Source organism: Miniopterus natalensis, chromosome 21, assembly GCF_054644295.1.
Source record: "Miniopterus natalensis isolate mMinNat1 chromosome 21, mMinNat1.hap1, whole genome shotgun sequence".
NCBI lineage: Eukaryota > Metazoa > Chordata > Mammalia > Chiroptera > Miniopteridae > Miniopterus > Miniopterus natalensis.
In genome coordinates this window covers 20105417-20118986 of record NC_142101.1, presented here as the reverse complement: position 1 = coordinate 20118986, position 13570 = coordinate 20105417, and the positions used below count along the sequence as shown (strand labels likewise).

Genomic DNA, 13570 nt, shown 5'->3' with positions numbered 1-13570 from the left:
GTTGGGAAAATTTTTGATTTAGCACTCACATCCAGAAAACAAGGATGATTTGTATCTTTATACATATACAAGTAAATATGAATACATCTTCCCCACCTTTTTATACAAGAAATAGCAAACTTACACATTGTTCACAACCCCATGATATTGTGTGGATGAATGTACTTTACTGAAGCAGTCCCCTACTGATGGGCATTAAGGCTGTCGCCAATCTCATATACAAGCGACCTGCACACGTATCACTGTACATACGCGAGAGTATCTACAAGGGATAAATTCGTAAAAAAGTTAAAGGATGTCTGCGTTCATAATTTTGGTGAACTTTTTCAAAATGCCCCCAATAGAACGCACACGTATCCTGTACTCACACCCGCGATGTCAGGGATCATTTTAGATCAGAGAGGTGATGTGAGAGATGGAAAGAATTAGGTTGCTACCCGCTCGGTTTTGGTTTCATTATCCCTAAGCGATCAAAGGCCCGCTTCTGAGCCACTAGGGTAAGTGCGTCCAAATCAACTAGAAGCAAAAGTCCCAAACTGAGACAGCCCTGCGAGCTGGGGACGCCAGCACTCGGGGCAGAGCGATGGAGACCGAAGCTTCTAAATTGCAGCGCCCTCGGGTGACGGCGGGCCCCGCGGTGACGCCCGGAGGGCTGCAGTCGGGTCCAGGGGCCGGCGGGTCCCCACGCGAGAGTCCACCCGAAAGGCAGCGGCCTGGGAGAAACGGAGCCTCCGAGGGTTTTCTCGAAGGGAGAGGGCCCCCGAATCCCCGAGGGGAAGCCACACCCGCCATCAGCTCCTGGGCTCAGGAGTCCCGGCGCCTCGGGGACGCTCGCCCCGCTCCCCGGCCGCCCGGCGCGCTGTCCTGGCGTCACGTGACGCGGCCGAGGCCGGGAAGAGGCGGGCCTCACGCTGCAACGTCATCACGTCGCGCGACCGCAGGGCCGACGGAGGGAGACCAGCGCCGTGACGGCTGCGCAGCGTCCGGGTCGGGGCGGTGGCGGCGGCGGCTTCTGGGCATCTCCCGAGCCGCCTGCTGGCCGCGCAGCCCGTCTCGCCCCCACCCCACGGGGGGCGCAGGTGAGCGGGCCGCGAGGGGAGCCCTCAGCGCTTCTCCCGCCCTCCGCCGGCGGGCCCTGCCCCAGGCGTCTCCGTCCGAGGCGCGGCGAAGGGGCCCTCAGCCCGGCCCCGGGGCCTGCCCCTGCGGCGCTGGGTGCCGTCGGGGGGCTTCCCTCTCTTCGTCCCCCTGGAGTGTGGCTGTTCCGGAATCCGACGCCCCTCCCGAACCGCCCGCGGCGGGGCCCCTGCCCCAGTGACCCCGGCAGTTCAGGGGGCGGGGGTGCTGGCTGCGCCCCACGGGGGTGACCCAGTCTGACCCTGAAACGGTGCTGCCCAGCCCAGGCCGAGCCCGGTGGGAACCCCGGAAACCTTCACAGCAGACGGGCTTTGTTCAGACCTTCCTCCGTCTTCAGAGTTGCTCCCCGGTTGAAAAACACCGTCTGTTTTGATGACTCGCCTCCCTCCTGCCAGGGTGGTCTTGCCGAGCTGAGCTGACGGAGGGGTGTCGAGAGTAATGCCCAGGGTGTGCTGGCTGCGAACCGCAGCAGTGAGAATTCAGCACGTCGTCTTTGCTATTCAGAAATTACGGTTGTGAGTTGTGGGCTCTTGTTATTTTTTTTTTCTTGAATCATTTCAGAAAGTTTTGGATTCCAAATAAGAGAGTGTCTCTTACTAACCACCCTCATTTCATCCCCCGGAAGTTGATAAAGAAAAAATTAGTGGGACTAAAGCCTGTCGAGAATCGAGGAAGTACTTCTTACGTTGAATTTTTTTTTTTTTTTTTATGTGTAATCTATGGCTGAGTCCATTTAACTGATGCAACAAGTGAACTTTGCTAGTGACTGTGGCAGAAAATTAGTAGTTTTGCTGTTTCTGCCCTAATAAGGCTCTTTGTTTCAGTCTAGAAGAATTTCTACAAATACTGATGTGCCCATGTTGATGGACATCAGCTAATCATGTAGAGGAGGAAGACTGTTCAGTAGACCTTTAATAGCACAATCAGGTGAAAGTCTGTAGACAAGCGTGCATGGTTTCCATTGTCCAGTGTAGGTACTGGGTCCTCATCGGGTCCAGGTATATTTGGAAACCTTCCTACATAATTCCTCTGCATGCTTCTTTAGGAAAAAAGTTTATTTTTACTGACTCTGGCTCTTACTGCTTTAAGTTGAATACACAATTTTTCTTTTCTTGCATTCATTTACTACATATTTATTCTATGCCTGTTATGATAGAAAAGTATGTATAAAATGGATCCCCACCCTCTAAATACCCATTTAATCTACTCATGGATATTCCATACCAGTGATATAGGCCTTTAAGCAATTTTATTTTTTCATCATTTTATCATTTCAGACAACAGCCTTGTGGAGATCTGCAGGGACCTGTATAGTTTCTATTTACAATACAGGTGAGTGTTGATGATACTGAGTGTCAAGTGGCAAGTGTGCTCTGTGCTGTTGGGGCTCAGAGAAGGGGAGACCGTTCTTGCTTGGGACAGTTAGTGGCTGGATGGTGGTGGTGATGCCAGGAAGAGGAGTGTGCTCTGCTCAGTGTTCGGTTCTGAGGAAGCCTCTTTAATTTGTAAAGCTACTTGAAAATGTTCCGTTTCCCCAATCCTTCCAGTATGCTCATGGTTTTTTCCTCTTGTATTTCCAGAATCCAAGGACCCCTTTCATTGTTTCTGCACTTTGCTTGATGGGAGGCATTATGGCCCCCAAAGACATCATGACAAACACACACGCCAAATCCATCCTCAACTCGATGAACTCCCTCAGGAAGAGCAACACCTTGTGTGACGTGACCCTGAGAGTGGAGCAGAAGGACTTCCCTGCCCATCGGATCGTGCTGGCCGCCTGTAGCGATTACTTCTGTGCCATGTTCACTAGTGAGGTAAGACACATACCCTTGTAGGGGTCTCATTTCACTGAACAAAAATAAAAGTTTGACAGGATGGTGGCGAGTGGGCAGGCTCTGGTTGCAGTCTGCCACTTGCCCATTCTTTAGTTTCTTCACCTCTAATAAGGGATAAAGTAATACACAATAACTTTAGTAACTGCGGAAACGCTTAAAATGCAGAGTAAAGATGTTGAATATTCTTAGCAAGTTGAACAGGGGAGAGCACTGTTGAGAAAATTTCCCAGGGCTGAGAGACCCAAGAAAGAGTCTGCAATTCATTATATTGTCACTGTTTATTAAGGGAACTTACACAGATATCCTCCACAGGAGGGATCAGACAAGAAACAGCCAGAATAACAGTAATTATTATTCATAACTTGAAGGATGCTAGACTAAATATACCACCAGCAATTCGCTAATCCAAAAATCGAGTCAACTCAGTATCTTGCAAAATATCAAACAACTCAGTTGTATTTAAACAGGGTTACAGCAAAAGGCCCCTCAAGATGACCTGCATGGTCCTACTTGTCATTACCAGGTGTATTCTAGGGACAGGTAAGTCAGTGCTGGATAGTCCTGGAGGGTCTGGAGCTATAACCCATGAGGTTCCTCTACAAGCATGGATTTTCATTAAAATTTTTCCTTTCACCTTAAAAGCTCATGGACACTATGTTCGTGGTGTGCTCACGGGACTGTCGCATTCTATTCTGTGTTATGTCTGTGTTCGTTTTAATATGAAAGCAGTGTTTTAAATTATTCACTGGTAAAGTTGATATTCCAGGAAGGTGTCACCTCACTGTGTGCTCTTGGGTTACATACAGTTCTTCCCCCGTTGGAACAGCTACAAATATGTGCCTTATTTGGTTTATACAAATAAAACAAAATAGACTATAATTTTTAAAAAGGTGTATATTCAGTTATTATTAGCATCCCTTCAGGCTCTTGATTATGAGATGCTGCCTTTACCTTGGAGAGTTATAACCATCAGTATTTCATACCCTTTGAATTCTCAGCTTTCAGAGAAGGGGAAACCTTACGTCGACATCCAAGGTTTAACTGCCTCTACCATGGAAATTCTGCTGGACTTTGTGTACACAGAAACAGTGCACGTGACGGTGGAGAATGTGCAGGAGCTGCTCCCTGCAGCCTGTCTGCTCCAGCTGAAAGGTACAGGGGTTATATAAACGTAGCCCTGGAATGTTTAAAATGAAGAGTGTCAACTTGCTCATGAGGGTTGTAGAGACAGACTAAGCACCCACATTTATTGCCCCTGCGCAGAGATCGGATGTCAGTAGCAGTAAAAAGGGGCCTCTCCCAGTGTGAGTGTTTGGCTCTTTAGAGGAGATCATTTACACCTGTTCTGTTTTCATAAAAATGGAGGAGATGACAGGTGCATTTTTTTGCATGTATGCACACAATGGTCCTGCAAAGAAACAAGAAACCAATACTGTTCGTTGCCCATATAGAGGTGACAAGATGGCCAGGGGGATATGGAGGCAGGGGACTATTCATGGGAAACCCTTTGTGCCTTTAATTTTCTGAACCATGTAAAGTTTTCACAGAATTAGCGATGGTGCCCCTTCCAGGGCCCAGGCTGCTTCTTGACCTCCAGTGATGTTTCTCTTGTTTTTTGTTGTAATGGTTGAAACAGTGGGATGCTTCTGCATACTGCACAGCTCTGAAATTAAGTTTACACTCTGAACTTCTCAGTCAGAGAAATATAAGGTAGATGTTAGTGTCCTACTTTTTCTTCACTGGAGTCTTAGTAAATTTCATTTTCCTTTTCAATTATAGTTGACATTCAATATTATGTTAGTTTCAAGTGTACAGCATAGTGGTTTCACATTTTCACGTAGAATAGAAATGAGGTACATTATGCTGAATTAGAATTGGTTTTATAGCTTGATCCTCAAGAGTTTTATAGGCAGTTTTGCTTACTTGTGCCCATGTCCTTAGAAGCAACTTGTCTTGTTATTCTTGTTTTAAAGCTCAAGCAGAAGCGCTGTAAAGGCCTTGCTAGAGGTCACATAGCCCATAACACAGAAATAGGGTTTGAATCCCTTAAGCATAAAATGTCTATTCTTGTCCTTAGGTGTTGAGCCGGGTTTCTCTGACCCTGCGTAGAGATGTTGCGATCGAGAATAGAGACCAGTGCACACCTGGCCAAGCGTCCTGAAGTACCTGCTGTGTGTGTTTGTCCTAGGTGTGAAGCAAGCCTGCTGTGAGTTCTTAGAAAGTCAGCTGGACCCTTCTAATTGCCTGGGTATCAGGGATTTTGCTGAAACGCACAGTTGTGTTGACCTGATGCAAGCTGCCGAGGTGTTTAGCCAGAAGCACTTTCCTGAAGTGGTGCAGCACGAAGAGTTCATCCTTCTGAGTCGCGGAGAGGTGGAGAAGCTCATCAAGTGCGACGAGATTCAGGTACAGAGTGGGCTTCACACTGCGGCTCCTTCAAGGTGGGGCCACTGCAACACCTGGGAAAGCACGGTGGCGAGACTGTTTCTGTAGCAGGGCTTCTTAGTCAGCTGTCCACATTGGCTCCACAGGCTCCATTAAATGCCCATGGAATTATAGGCAAATCTATTTGCATATTTTTGGGAGGGAGCTCACCACCTTCCTGAGTGAAATATATGGTCCCAGAGAGTTCTCTTTTTTCCCTCTGCTCTCCTTGGATAGTAATAAAAGTGAATTTTAAATTAGTGGTTCTTAGACAGTAGTGGCCCCTCCATGGAAAGGTCCACCCACTCTCAGTCCTTCTGCACTGTCCCCCATGGTCATCAGGGTGGTCCTGACAGACGTCAGCGTGATCAGGTCACTAGCCTGCTTGATACCTTTTCATGGCTCCCAATTGCTCTCAGAGTGAAATCCAGTCTCTGAGGATGTGACTGGCCCTCGTTTACTTCTGCAGAGAGGCATTTGCCAACCCATCTGTCGAAATTAGGAAATCTCAAGTTTTTCTGCGTTGTGGCCTCTGAGCTTTTCCAGAGCAGTGTGGAGCAAAAAAGCAGGATTGTTCATCTTCTGATTTAACTGAGATCTCCCCACTGAAGGGAACGGTTCACGTCTGACGTGTTCCCCACTGTGTAGCCAGCCTCCAGCACAAGGCCTGGCACTGCATGGGTGTTTGGTAAAGCCATCAAACAAGGGAAATCTGAAATATTTTCTGTATCTTCAGTTCTTAGGAACAGTTCACAGATTGGTTTTTTATGTAGGTGCTGTCATACCCTGGAAGGCGTCTGTCGGGCTGGTGGGAGGGACACAGGACTCTACTCCCTACTCTGGTGTCATCTTCAGAAGGTCCTCTTCCAGGGGAATAGCATCAGTTTTTTAGGGTGTCTCACCTTATCCAGTTTGTCATGTAAGCTTAGACCTAGCTTCCCCAGGTGGTTAGTATGAATATTGTCTCAGGTAGCTCCATGCCTGATACTCAGCAGGTGCTGAGGTACTGGTCCACACAGTGATGCGACAAAGCCTGGGGATCATTTGACTGCACTTGGGAATGAAGTTTCCGCAGAGCCAGTGTTGGAAAGGGCAACAGATTCTCCCCCACAGCCCTCAGAGTTTCAGAAATGATAAGAAAAAAGTTCAGGAATGGGGGACATTCTGAAGTAAAAACCAGCCTGTGACTGAGGGTTTATTAGGCACAGTGCATTGTAGATATTTTACCCAACCTGACCATGATCTTTTCCCTGGTGTTAGGGAGTGGTGTGTGAAAAGATTGTTTTCCCAAGAACCTGGCCATTTCTGGAAGATGGGAAATAATGGGGGCAGGGATGGGAACAGGAAGGAAGAAGTAGGCATGACTGCTCTCTGAGCTTGTGAGGCAGTTGGCAGTGCAGAGACCTGTGATGGTATGTTGATAGGTGGATTCTGAAGAGCCGGTCTTTGAGGCCGTCATCACCTGGGTGAAGCACGCCAAGAAGGAGCGTGAAGAGTTGCTGCCCGACCTGCTGCAGTATGTCCGGATGCCCCTGCTGACCCCCAGGTATATCACGGACGTCATAGACGCTGAGGTGAGTCCTGGAGACACCAGGATCCCAAACCTCGGGTATCTCATAGCTCAGTGTTGTGGCCTCAGATTTCTTTAATGATTTCTGGACACCCACAGCGTAGCTTTTCACAGCAGCTTCTGGAGCCACAAGGTTTTAGAAGTTGGTTTCTGTATTAAGAAGTTAATTACAACTTAATCATAAATGTACCATTCACACTTGTAACCATAGCAGCCGCAGCTCCCTGTGCTCTGTGTTCCAGCCTTTCATCCGCTGCAGCCTCCAGTGCAGGGACCTCGTCGACGAAGCAAAGAAGTTCCACCTGAGGCCCGAACTGCGGAGTAAGATGCAGGGGCCCAGGACTCGGGCTCGTCTCGGTGAGCTGGCGTCTTGGCAGAAAGCTACCCCTTGCAGGTGGCGTGATGTAGTTGAAAAGAACATTCTATAAAAAGTACGGAGACCTTGTTCCAGACCTGGTTTTAATCGCTTGTCCACTGTGTCCTCAGAAAAGTCGCTCCACCGAGCTTTCATTCCCATCCCTTTTACGTAACTGTTTGGAGGGTTAGAGCAGGTAAAGCATGAGACAGCACTTTATAAATTCTCAAGTTTTGGTTCAGTATGTTTGGAGCCTATGAATTGGGAATGATTTAGAATGTCATGTAGTACTAGGTGTGTTCCCACCCACCTGTTCCCCTGGGCTTCCCATTCTGGGTGAGGAAGAAAGGAGCAGCGGGGGAGTGTGGACAGCTCAGGGTTGGGCAGGACTTGCAGTGGACTCATATTTGCCATCTGCAGTTTTAATGTCCAGAAATTTAAATTTCAGAGATTTGGATTCTCAGGAGCTAGAGCCTCAAGAAGAAATAATTTCCTATTGGGCAACCTTACAGTGAATTTTCTACTTCACGTGGCTTGTCTGTACCACATCTTAAAACAAGACATCAAAGAACTGTTTCTATGTACACTTCCCCATGAGTGTTTTATCAACCAGGGACAGTGAAGTGACCTACCTTTTCTCCCTTTCTCCTCAGGAGCCAATGAAGTGCTTCTGGTGGTTGGGGGCTTCGGAAGCCAGCAGTCTCCCATCGATGTGGTGGAAAAGTATGACCCCAAGACTCAGGAGTGGAGCTTTTTGCCAGTAAGGGTGGAACCACCCATGGGGAAAGAGCACACATGTCCTCGGACCCTGGCTCTAGATCGTAAATAACCCAGCCCTAAAAATAGGAAAACCTAGTAACTGCATACTGGCCTTTACAACAGTGCCATGCACACAGTAGGTACTCCATAAATAGTATTTGACTATTTACATTAGATTAGACTTCAGAAATGCCAGTGGCCAGTGTCAGCCGCCACCCTGTCTCAGCGCCCTCCTGAGCTGTCTGTACTCCCAGCATACTCCACTGGTCGTGCTCTGTTACCCTGAGTTCGGTGTTGTGTTAAATTGAACTCAAGTTTGTATCTTTCTCAGTGGCATGTCTGTTTCAGTGGTGAATGAATAATAATAGTTCAGAAAACATGGAAATCTTTCGATCAATCCTCCTGACTTTTAGGGTCGTTGAGTCTGGCCCTTTGAGTAGCGGTGCAAGGAAACTTCCACTTGGTGGGGGAATGTTGGTCTGTAGCCCAGAGCCCTGTTGAATAGGAAGGAATGAGGCACATGTGCAGAAGATGATGTTAGAGGGTGTTTGTTCAGTAGGCAGACAGCTGGTGGCCACTGAGGATGAGCCAGTGCCTGAAGGGCAAGTAAAGCAGCGGAGTTGTGGATGGAGGCAGGAAGGAGAGCCAGTGGGAGGCCTGCAGCACGAGACTGAAACACTGTCCCCTTCTCTCCTGAACCCACAGAGCATCACTCGGAAGAGACGTTACGTGGCCTCCGTGTCTTTGCATGACCGGGTCTATGTCATTGGCGGCTACGATGGCCGTTCCCGCCTCAGCTCAGTGGAATGTCTGGACTACACGGCAGATGAGGATGGCGTCTGGTACTCCGTAGCCCCAATGAATGTCCGGCGTGGCCTTGCCGGCGCCACCACCTTGGGAGGTAGGCTTGGTGTGCAGGGTGGCATTTCATGCTGTTGTGGCTGGACCAGGGCTCACACCTCCCTGTCATCTGGATGGAGCATGAAATTTGGAGGGTGCTGGTGAGGTCAGATGCTCTTGTCTGCTTGGGAAATGACAGAGTTATCAAAGCTGCTCAGTGTTCGCGATGCTTCAGCACTGACTGCGGTGGGTCGGGTTGCAGCATGCTGAGGGGACGTCCGCTCTGGGCTTCTGTGACCTCTGGCTGGTCCTTAAGCACTTTGGGGATTCCGTCCGACCCTACTGTCTGGACATGTCTTGACTGTGCTTTTCCTTATCAATCAGATTTAATTGGCTTATCACGTAAGAAACACTTTGATTTTGCTCCCAAACATTTGGAGGACCTATGGAGAATTGGCAGAGAAAAGAGTGTTAGAAATCTCTCCTCTAAGAGCCTGTGGTTTCTGTTCTGGGCAGATATGATCTACGTCTCCGGAGGCTTTGATGGGAGCAGGCGTCACACCAGCATGGAGCGCTATGACCCTAACATCGACCAGTGGAGCATGCTGGGAGACATGCAGACAGCCCGGGAAGGCGCAGGGCTGGTGGTGGCCGGTGGAGCGATCTACTGTCTAGGTGTTGAGCCTGGGAGGCAGGGATTGGAGGGGACATAATGGGTGGCAGCCTGTGCAGGGGTCCCTCTTTATCAGAATTAAGTTCACGGATGGCCTTCAGCTGAAGCCCTGGTCTACCCCAGTATAGTTCCGGTGACAGATTATCTTTTTCATGGAAGCCAAACGGGATGCTGTCAGATTTCTCTCTGGGTTATTGGAACCCGAGGGAGCACTGAGATAAAGAATCAGCGGGAACACTCAAGAGAAAGGTGGCTGGGACCGGCGTCAGGATTTGTCGTTCTTTCTGGAATGGCCTCCACTCTGTCTTTCAGGGGGATACGACGGCTTGAATATCTTAAATTCAGTTGAGAAATATGACCCCCATACAGGACACTGGACTAACGTCACACCAATGGCCACCAAGCGCTCCGGTAAGACCTCAGATCTAAGGGAGGGGACAGTACCACTGTCACGTCTGCTTGTGTGGTGGAGGCACAGTCATGGGACAGCCAGTCAGCCAGGGCTGTTTCCTCCTCAATTCTACCTCAGTGACACACGATCAGATTCCTTTCTCCTCCTGCCTCTGTTCCTCTCATGTTGTGAGACAGCTTTTCAAAGGGCGTTTACGTCTGCGGGCAGAAGCATTCCTGTTCTGTTCACTTCTCCATCCCTGTCCCCTCCCTGCATTGTCACGTCTGGTAGTCTTGTGTTGAGCACACATTACGGGGATGAGTGCCGACAAAATCTAACCTAGACCCAGCTTCCAGGAGTGGAGCAGCTGGGCTCGGAGGCAGGAGACACTGTGCTGTTTGGACTCACTTCCTCTGTAAAAACTGCTCCAGAACCAAAGCCTCAGCCCCTTTCCTCCTTCCACCTCCTTTCCACTTCCTTCCTCTATGCTAATGGGAGGGTTGGGCTCTGAATTAATGACAGTGGAGGTGAGAACCATTTTGTGTGTTTTCTTTCTCATTTCAACTCCCACCAGCAGGTTCACAGATGGCATCCCCTGTGCTGACTGACTGTTTAATGCCTGCCTGGCTCTGGTGCACAGCCCTGAACTACCTGAGAACTCAGCCACCAGGGGCCACAGCTTCTTTCTGGAATTCAGAGCCTCAGTGCAGCAGCAGTAACTTGCTCTACCTTTTCCTCAGGTGCAGGAGTAGCCCTGCTGAATGACCATATTTATGTGGTGGGGGGATTCGATGGCACAGCTCACCTTTCTTCTGTCGAAGCGTACAACATCCGCACCGACTCCTGGACGGCTGTCACCTGCATGACCACCCCACGATGCTACGTGGGGGCCACGGTACTCCGGGGCAGACTTTATGCAATTGCAGGGTGAGGACTTCACACCAAGCTGGAGCCATCATGCATCAGGGCACCGTGATCCAATCCACACTGTTGGGTGGAGACAGGGTGTGGGTCAGGGGAGCTGTCTCCATGGCAACCTCAGTGTGGGAGCCCTTGCAGAGGAACAGAAAGCTCATTTCTCTCTTTGCCTCTTCCCTGCTCAGATACGATGGGAACTCTCTGCTGAGCAGCATCGAGTGCTATGACCCCATCATTGACAGCTGGGAAGTGGTGACATCCATGGGAACCCAGCGCTGTGATGCTGGCGTGTGTGTGCTCCGAGAGAAATGACCTGTTGGAGCACCATCCAGAGCTAGTGACCAGTCCAGGGGCCAGTTTGCAGGAGAATCAAGAATCGTGTCCAGAATGTCTGTTTCTCGCTGTGTGCTCAGGGCGATGACACGCACCGGTGCCATGACGATAGTCTATTTGACACACACTCCCCTCATGCTGATGCCTGTCCCTGAGTCGAGTGGTGACGGACGCTCACAGGAAGAGGGTGGATCTGAGTGGATGTGAGAGGCCAGTCACCTCTCCTGGTCTGGGCAGCCCTTTCTGGCCGTTTTTAACTACCGTGTGCTTAGGAGGATTTGTATACGTTTGGCCTCATGTGTTGCAATGTGAAGGTGAGTGTGAACTACTGGACGTGGGCAGGGTCCAGCCTGTGTCTGGGTTAGGATACCAACATGAGTCAGCGTGATGAACTCCAAGTCTTGTTTTCCAGGAATAAATATCTTTCCTAGTCTGCAGGTAGCTAGTGGCAACAGTTCCACTCTGAAGGGAAACAAAGGGAAGCGCCCGGTCCCAGCCTTGGGCTTGGGAGACATCTGTGTGACACTCCCAGGTGGGGACGGAGCTGCTGTCAGAACTGGGCTTAATGAGTGGCCTGAACTCGATGAGTGAGCAAACCTAGGCCTCCACTGAAGTGTGACCTGGGAGACAGGAGGGTGGTCATTCGAAGGGTCTTCTGATACCCTGAGTCTCTCTGAACTACAGGAGGACTTACCTTGGCACTGGCGCCTGTGCCAGATACCAACACAGTGAAAATTGTCAGGTGGGTGGAGTGGAGTCAGTGTGGGACAAAGTAGAAGTACCTGTGATTTCTTAATCGTCGTACTCCTGCCGGGGCTCCCCTCCCACCCCGAGGTTCGCCTCCCGTGGGTGAGAGGTTTTTTTTGTTGAATCCAACACTACTGTGCTGTTACATTTTCATACTATTTATCTGGGGAGGGGTGCAGCTCCTTGGTGTCAGCCACCTTTAGGCAAACACTACGTTCTGTCTTCCTGCTGCCTGGTTCCGCACCTGTCCTTGAGAGTGACGTTCACCCCAGGACAGACAGAGGACAGCCAAAATTCCTGCGTCAGTGCAGTGCGTGCTCTCGCCACCATTTCTGAGCCGCCATTCAGGGCTCGCCTGTGTGACGGAGTGAAATCCTTGCTTTATGGGTTTGGGGAGTGTGGGAACGTGACAACCTAAACGAGACACTTTCTGTTTACTTTGAAATTCCATTTTTTCCTCTCCCTGAATTGAATTGAATTGAATTGACCTAAAGAGTTAATGTCCTTTGTATTTTTTTAAAAAATTAAAAATAAGCTGTCTCAAATGCCTGAAGAGAGTTTGTGGTGAACCAGCACCGCCTCAGATGTTTGGGAGACCTGGCGTAGGGAGCAGCTGTGGTCTCGAGTCTTCAACCTGTTCACCGTGTTTGCCAACTAGCTCCACTGTTTCTCTGTTAGACGCAGGTAAGAAAGTCTCACCAGGAAAATGTTTGAATTTGCTGTACTCATTGACTGCTCTCAACAAGTGTCCTGGAAACCCTAAAGAGAATCAAGAGGCTCATTTAGTACCCACTTGAATTTCGGAGTTTTAGTCACCCCAGCCCTCCTGTGGTTTCAGTTTATGACACATGATAGAAACAGCTATGCAGAAGTCCAGCAAAACTGCAAAAATATGGAGTCTCATACAACAGCCATGACCGGGTGTTCTGCAGAAGATGTGAATCACTGCTCCCTCCCCACGCCTCCCAATCCTACATAAGTCTTGCACACACACAGGTGCTGCTAACTTGGTGGTGCCTTCTGCTTTCCTCAGTCCCTGTACTCGTAGCCAGTCACCTGGTTACCCCCCCTCGGAAAGCTATCATTTATCTTGTGTGCACACCTTTGATTAGTTTCTGGGTCCTGCAAGGTTTTATCTTTAATTGTTCCAAGCCCATTTCTGTGTGTTTACTCCCTCATAGTGCAGGCCTTTATCTCGCCCAGACTCAGGACAGTGGCCTCCTGCTGTCCCTGTGTCTTCTCTGTCTTCCAGTCCAGCTCCTTCATTTGTCAGGTTAACTTTCCAAAGCACAGATGGGATCATTACAGTGCCTAACATAACAGCAAACTCAGGAAATGTCAAAGTAATTTCTGGTCTAAAATTCCATAGATTCTTGCTACCCACATAAAGTCCAAATTCCATACCATGGCATTAGACCTAGGTTACCCAGGCCCACGCTGCAACCTGGTCTTTCCTCCCTTTATCCCCTCTTCCCACAGGCATCGGATCTGGAGGGGTTAGCATATTACAGGAGTGCTCAGTGCTCAGGGTGGTTAGCATATTACAGGAGTGCTCAGTGCTGGGGGGGTGGCACATTACAGGAGTGCTCAG

General features: G+C 49.5%; 1 protein-coding gene across 5 annotated transcripts; it reads left to right on the top strand.

Annotated features, from left to right (window-relative positions):
- The first annotated feature begins 989 nt into the window (after positions 1 to 989).
- On the top strand, positions 990 to 12524 carry KLHL12 (kelch like family member 12). 5 transcript variants are annotated; one of them, XM_087829041.1, is made up of 13 exons: positions 1213 to 1649; positions 2412 to 2466; positions 2715 to 2948; positions 3968 to 4121; positions 5158 to 5375; positions 6818 to 6967; positions 7206 to 7320; positions 7972 to 8078; positions 8783 to 8978; positions 9434 to 9592; positions 9903 to 10001; positions 10722 to 10876; positions 11085 to 12524. In XM_087829041.1, the coding sequence occupies exons 3-13, from the start codon at positions 2754 to 2756 to the stop codon at positions 11124 to 11126; spliced, it is 1590 nt and encodes a 529-aa protein (XP_087685167.1). In that variant the 5' UTR covers positions 1213 to 1649; positions 2412 to 2466; positions 2715 to 2753; the 3' UTR covers positions 11127 to 12524. The 5 variants fall into 5 exon arrangements, with proteins under 5 accessions (XP_087685166.1, XP_087685167.1, XP_016067098.2 ...); XM_016211614.2 differs by having other exon boundaries at positions 1216 to 1649; positions 10722 to 10908; XM_087829040.1 differs by lacking the exons at positions 1213 to 1649; positions 11085 to 12524 and adding an exon at positions 990 to 1079 and having other exon boundaries at positions 9903 to 10793.
- Positions 12525 to 13570: the final 1046 nt, after the last annotated feature.